Source organism: Oncorhynchus clarkii, unplaced genomic scaffold (assembly GCF_045791955.1).
Source record: "Oncorhynchus clarkii lewisi isolate Uvic-CL-2024 unplaced genomic scaffold, UVic_Ocla_1.0 unplaced_contig_8908_pilon_pilon, whole genome shotgun sequence".
Classification (NCBI taxonomy): domain Eukaryota; kingdom Metazoa; phylum Chordata; class Actinopteri; order Salmoniformes; family Salmonidae; genus Oncorhynchus; species Oncorhynchus clarkii.
Window position 1 is genome coordinate 3,586 of NW_027260953.1, and position 6,415 is coordinate 10,000.

The window sequence follows — 6,415 nt, forward strand, 5'->3', positions numbered from 1 at the left end:
CTATTGAACAGTAGACTGTGATGATGTATCTAGTGAATATTTAGGCCTGTTGAACAGTAGACTGATGATGTATCTAGTGAATATTTAGGCCTGTTGAACAGTAGACTGTGATGATGTATTTAGTGAATATTTAGGCCTGTTGAACAGTAGACTGTGATGATGTATCTAGTGAATATTTAGGCCTGTTGAACAGTAGACTGATGATGTATCTAGTGAATATTTAGGCCTGTTGAACAGTAGACTGATGATGTATCTAGTGAATATTTAGGCCTATTGAACAGTAGACTGTGATGATGTATCTAGTGAATATTTAGGCCTGTTGAACAGTAGACTGATGATGTATCTAGTGAATATTTAGGCCTGTTGAACAGTAGACTGATGTATTTAGTGAATATTTAGGCCTGTTGAACAGTAGACTGATGATGTATTTAGTGAATATTTAGGCCTGTTGAACAGTAGACTGATGATGTATCTAGTGAATATTTAGGCCTGTTGAACAGTAGACTGTGATGATGTATTTAGTGAATATTTAGGCCTGTTGAACAGTAGACTGATGATGTATTTAGTGAATATTTAGGCCTGTTGAACAGTAGACTGTGATGATGTATTTAGTGGATATTTAGGCCTGTTGAACAGTAGACTGATGATGTATTTAGTGAATATTTAGGCCTGTTGAACAGTAGGCTGTGATGATGTATTTAGTGAATATTTAGGCCTGTTGAACAGTAGACTGATGATGTATCTAGTGAATATTTAGGCCTGTTGAACAGTAGACTGTGATGATGTATTTAGTGAATATTTAGGCCTGTTGAACAGTAGACTGTGATGATGTATCTAGTGAATATTTAGGCCTGTTGAACAGTAGACTGATGATGTATCTAGTGAATATTTAGGCCTGTTGAACAGTAGACTGATGATGTATTTACTGAATATTTAGGCCTGTTGAACAGTAGACTGATGTATTTAGTGAATATGTAGGCCTGTTGAACAGTAGACTGATGATGTATCTAGTGAATATTTAGGCCTGTTGAACAGTAGACTGATGATGTATTTAGTGAATATTTAGGCCTGTTGAACAGTAGACTGTGATGATGTATCTAGTGAATATTTAGGCCTGTTGAACAGTAGACTGTGATGATGTATTTAGTGAATATTTAGGCCTGTTGAACAGTAGACTGTGATGATGTATCTAGTGAATATTTAGGCCTGTTGAACAGTAGACTGATGATGTATCTAGTGAATATTTAGGCCTGTTGAACAGTAGACTGTGATGATGTATTTAGTGAATATTTAGGCCTGTTGAACAGTAGACTGTGATGATGTATTTAGTGAATATTTATGCCTGTTGAACAGTAGACTGATGATGTATTTAGTGAGTATTTAGGCCTGTTGAACAGTAGACTGTGATGATGTATCTAGTGAATATTTAGGCCTGTTGAACAGTAGACTGATGATGTATTTACTGAATATTTAGGCCTGTTGAACAGTAGACTGATGTATTTAGTGAATATGTAGGCCTGTTGAACAGTAGACTGATGATGTATCTAGTGAATATTTAGGCCTGTTGAACAGTAGACTGATGATGTATTTAGTGAATATTTAGGCCTGTTGAACAGTAGACTGTGATGATGTATCTAGTGAATATTTAGGCCTGTTGAACAGTAGACTGTGATGATGTATTTAGTGAATATTTAGGCCTGTTGAACAGTAGACTGTGATGATGTATCTAGTGAATATTTATGCCTGTTGAACAGTAGACTGATGATGTATTTAGTGAGTATTTAGGCCTGTTGAACAGTAGACTGATTATGTATTTAGTGAATATTTATGCCTGTTGAACAGTAGACTGATGATGTATTTAGTGAATATTTAGGCCTGTTGAACAGTAGACTGTGATGATGTATTTAGTGAATATTTAGGCCTGTTGAACAGTAGACTGATGATGTATTTAGTGAATATTTAGGCCTGTTGAACAGTAGACTGATGATGTATTTAGTGAATATTTAGGCCTGTTGAACAGTAGACTGATGATGTATCTAGTGAATATTTAGGCCTGTTGAACAGTAGACTGATGATGTATCTAGTGAATATTTAGGCCTGTTGAACAGTAGACTGTGATGATGCATTTAGTGAATATTTAGGCCTGTTGAACAGTAGACTGATGATGTATTTAGTGAATATTTTAGGCCTGTTGAACAGTAGACTGTGATGATGTATCTAGTGAATATTTAGGCCTGTTGAACAGTAGACTGTGATGATGCAGTTCTCTACTGCCCTTTCATCATATTGAACCACCATTCTCCTGTCACCAAGTAGAATACAAACATTTACATTTCTGGGCCTGTTATAGTCTGTTATAGTCTGGGCCTGTTATAGTCTGGGCCTGCTATAGTTTGTTATAGTCTGGGCCTGTTATAGTCTGGGCCTGCTATAGTTTGTTATATTCTGGGCCTGTTATAGTCTGGGCCTGCTATAGTTTGTTATAGTCTGGGCCTGTTATAGTCTGGGCCTGTTACAGTCTGGGCCTGTTATAGTCTGTTATAGTCTGGGCCTGTTATAGTCTGGGCCTGTTATATTCTGTTATATTCTGGGCCTGTTATAGTCTGGGCCTGTTATAGTCTGTTATATTCTGGGCCTGTTATAGTCTGGGCCTGCTATAGTTTGTTATAGTCTGGGCCTGTTATAGTCTGGGCCTGTTACAGTCTGGGCCTGTTATAGTCTGTTATAGTCTGGGCCTGTTACAGTCTGGGCCTGTTATAGTCTGTTATAGTCTGGGCCTGTTATAGTCTGGGCCTGCTATAGTTTGTTAAAGTCTGGGCCTGTTATATTCTGGGCCTGTTATAGTCTGGGCCTGTTACAGTCTGGGCCTGTTATAGTCTGGGCCTGTTATAGTCTGTTATAGTCTGGGCCTGTTACAGTCTGGGCCTGTTACAGTCTGAGCCTGTTACAGTCTGTTATAGTCTGGGCCTGTTACAGTCTGGGCCTGTTACAGTCTGGGCCTGTTATAGTCTGTTATAGTCTGGGCCTGTTATAGTCTGGGCCTGCTATAGTTTGTTATAGTCTGGGCCTGTTATAGTCTGGGCCTGCTATAGTTTGTTAAAGTCTGGGCCTGTTATAGTCTGGGCCTGTTATAGTCTGTTATAGTCTGGGCCTGTTATATTCTGGGCCTGTTATAGTCTGGGCCTGTTATAGTCTGTTATAGTCTGGGCCTGCTATAGTTTGTTAAAGTCTGGGCCTGTTATAGTCTGGGCCTGTTATAGTCTGGGCCTGTTATAGTCTGGGCCTGTTACAGTCTGGGCCTGCTATAGTTTGTTAAAGTCTGGGCCTGTTATATTCTGGGCCTGTTATAGTCTGGGCCTGCTATAGTTTGTTATAGTCTGGGCCTGTTATAGTCTGGGCCTGCTATAGTTTGTTAAAGTCTGGGCCTGTTATAGTCTGGGCCTGTTATAGTCTGTTATAGTCTGGGCCTGTTATATTCTGGGCCTGTTATAGTCTGGGCCTGTTATAGTCTGTTATATTCTGGGCCTGCTATAGTTTGTTAAAGTCTGGGCCTGCTATAGTTTGTTATAGTCTGGGCCTGCTATAGTTTGTTAAAGTCTGGGCCTGTTATAGTTTGTTATAGTCTGGGCCTGCTATAGTTTGTTAAAGTCTGGGCCTGTTATAGTCTGGGCCTGTTATAGTCTGTTATATTCGGGGCATGTTAAAATATTATATTCTGGGCCTGTTACAGTCTGGGCCTGTTACAGTCTGGGCGTGTTACATTATGGGCCTGTTATAGTCTGTTATGGTCTGGGCGTGTTACAGACTGGGACTGTTATAGTCTGTTATGGTCTGGGCCTGTTACATTATGGGCCTGGTATAGTCTGTTATGGTCTGGGCCTGTTACATTATGGGCCTGGTATAGTCTGTTATGGTCTGGGCCTGTTACATTATGGGCCTGGTATAGTCTGTTATGGTCTGGGCCTGTTACATTATGGGCCTGGTATAGTCTGTTATGGTCTGGGCCTGTTATGGTCTGGGCCTGTTAAAGTCTGGGCCTGTTATAGTCTGGGCCTGTTATAGTCTGGGCCTGTTATAGTCTGGGCCTGTTATAGTCTGGGCCTGTTATAGTCTTGATGTGTTTGTATTTGGTAGACGTTTGGTTGCTTCTGCCTACTATTGTTCTTTATTTTGATGTTTTGTCCCGTTTGTCTTTTGTGGGCGGCAACAGGCTACACAATGTCCCGTTTGTCTTTTGTGGGCGGCAACAGGCTACAGAATGTCCCGTTTGTCTTTTGTGGGCGGCAACAGGCTACAGAATGTCCCGTTTGTCTTTTGTGGGCGGCAACAGGCTACAGAATGTCCCGTTTGTCTTTTGTGGGCGGCAACAGGCTACAGAATGTCCCGTTTGTCTTTTGTGGACGGCAACAGGCTACAGAATGTCCCGTTTGTCTTTTGTGGACGGCAACAGGCTACAGAATGTCCCGTTTGTCTTTTGTGGACGGCAACAGGCTACAGAATGTCCCGTTTGTCTTTTGTGGACGGCAACAGGCTACAGAATGTCCCGTTTGTCTTTTGTGGACGGCAACAGGCTACAGAATGTCCCGTTTGTCTTTTGTGGACGGCAACAGGCTACAGAATGTCCCGTTTGTCTTTTGTGGACGGCAACAGGCTACAGAATGTCCCGTTTGTCTTTTGTGGACGGCAACAGGCTACAGAATGTCCCGTTTGTCTTTTGTGGACGGCAACAGGCTACAGAATGTCCTGTTTGTCTTTTGTGGACGGCAACAGGCTACAGAATGTCCTGTTTGTCTTTTGTGGACGGCAACAGGCTACAGAATGTCCTGTTTGTCTTTTGTGGGCGGCAACAGGCTACAGAATGTCCTGTTTGCCTCTGTTTCCACCCATTGGTTTAAATATCCACCTACACCATGTTCACCAGAGTGCAGTTGTAGATAAAACCTTCATGTGGTTGTACTGTATTTGGCCCTAAAAGTGACGCTTACACACTAATGCCAGATAAACACAAGGAAAGATAAAACTCAATGTAGCCTATAGATATGCAAACTAATTATACATTTATGGATTTTTTTGATGCATTGTTTTCCCTTTATTCAACCGGCACGCCACCCACCCGCCCTTCATCCACACAATATTACATGGCCCTAAACCCACCCGCCCACAGTGTCCGCGGGGACTGCATGTTGAGTCAACCAGCACATCACTCCTAGTGTCTGCAGAGCAATACTGCCCCCTGTCAGTCACTGCAGGTAACTTCACACACACACAATCTCTGAGGAGACAAATGAGTATTACCTGAAAGACAGCTCAAACACAGAGCCACCGCTGTCGTTGCACACTGCCAGCGTAGGGTCATCGGTGAACTGAGAGAGAGAGAGAGGGACAACCGAGGAGTTCAATAGAGACGATCTGAGCAGAAGACACGTTTCAATTCAACTTGACTTGTACAGACAGACTACCTTGACATGTAAGATGGCGGTGCCGGGTGGGTGGGCGTCGGTAACGGTTCGCAGAAGCTTCCCATTGGCCAGATCCCACATGGTGATATGTCCCTTGGCGAAGCCACAGAGCAGCCGGGTGCAGTCGTGGTTGATGCTGAGGGCGGAGACGGCTCCGTACTCCGCCCCTGTCGCCGTGCTTCCCAAGCACAAACGGAGAGCCTGGTTTAGATCTGAAGGAGAAAAACGCATTACCCATCAGGCAACGCACTGTGGAGCCAAGCACTATGAGAGAGGCCGCTCTTAACTCTTATACTGTCATAGAACAACAACAGACACTGGGACAGTCCGTCTTTATAAACATATGGAGATCAGTCAAAACACATGTTCTGCTGACAGCGTCAACCAAAAACATGCTGCACACAGTAGTGAATGACAACCACACTACATACAACAACACATGTCTGGACCAGCCGGATGAACGACACAGACAAACGACCTTATTCACAAACCACCCGGAGAAATGGAATAGCACATGCAGAGAATATGACAACATGCCGATGTTGAGCCCAATGTCTACAATATGACAACATGCCCATGTTGAGCCCAATGTCTACAATATGACAACATGCCGATGTTGAGCCCAATGTCTACAATATGACAACATGCCCATGTTGAGCCCAATGTCTACAATATGACAACATGCCGATGTTGAGCCCAATGTCTACAATATGACAACATGCCCATGTTGAGCCCAATGTCTACAATATGACAACATGCCCATGTTGAGCCCAATGTCTACAATATGACAACATGCCGATGTTGAGCCCAATGTCTACAATATGACAACATGCCGATGTTGAGCCCAATGTCTACAATATGACAACATGCCCATGTTGAGCCCAATGTCTACAATATGACAACATGCCGATGTTGAGCCCAATGTCTACAATATGACAACATGCCCATGTTGAGCC

The 6,415-nt window shown here is 42.8% G+C and overlaps 1 protein-coding gene across 1 annotated transcript in view; it reads right to left on the reverse strand.

Moving 5' to 3' along the window:
- Positions 1 to 4,179: 4,179 nt before the first annotated feature.
- The window catches only part of LOC139402513 (vacuolar protein sorting-associated protein 8 homolog), an 8,127-nt gene continuing 5,891 nt past the window's right edge, over positions 4,180 to 6,415 (reverse strand). Inside the window, exons 7-8 of the mRNA XM_071146504.1 lie at positions 5,460 to 5,671; positions 4,180 to 5,363 (exon numbers count right to left, since the gene is read on the reverse strand). Of these exons, the coding sequence (XP_071002605.1) occupies positions 5,292 to 5,363; positions 5,460 to 5,671 (284 nt within the window). The 3' untranslated portion in view covers positions 4,180 to 5,291. The remainder of the gene's footprint in view (positions 5,364 to 5,459; positions 5,672 to 6,415) is intronic.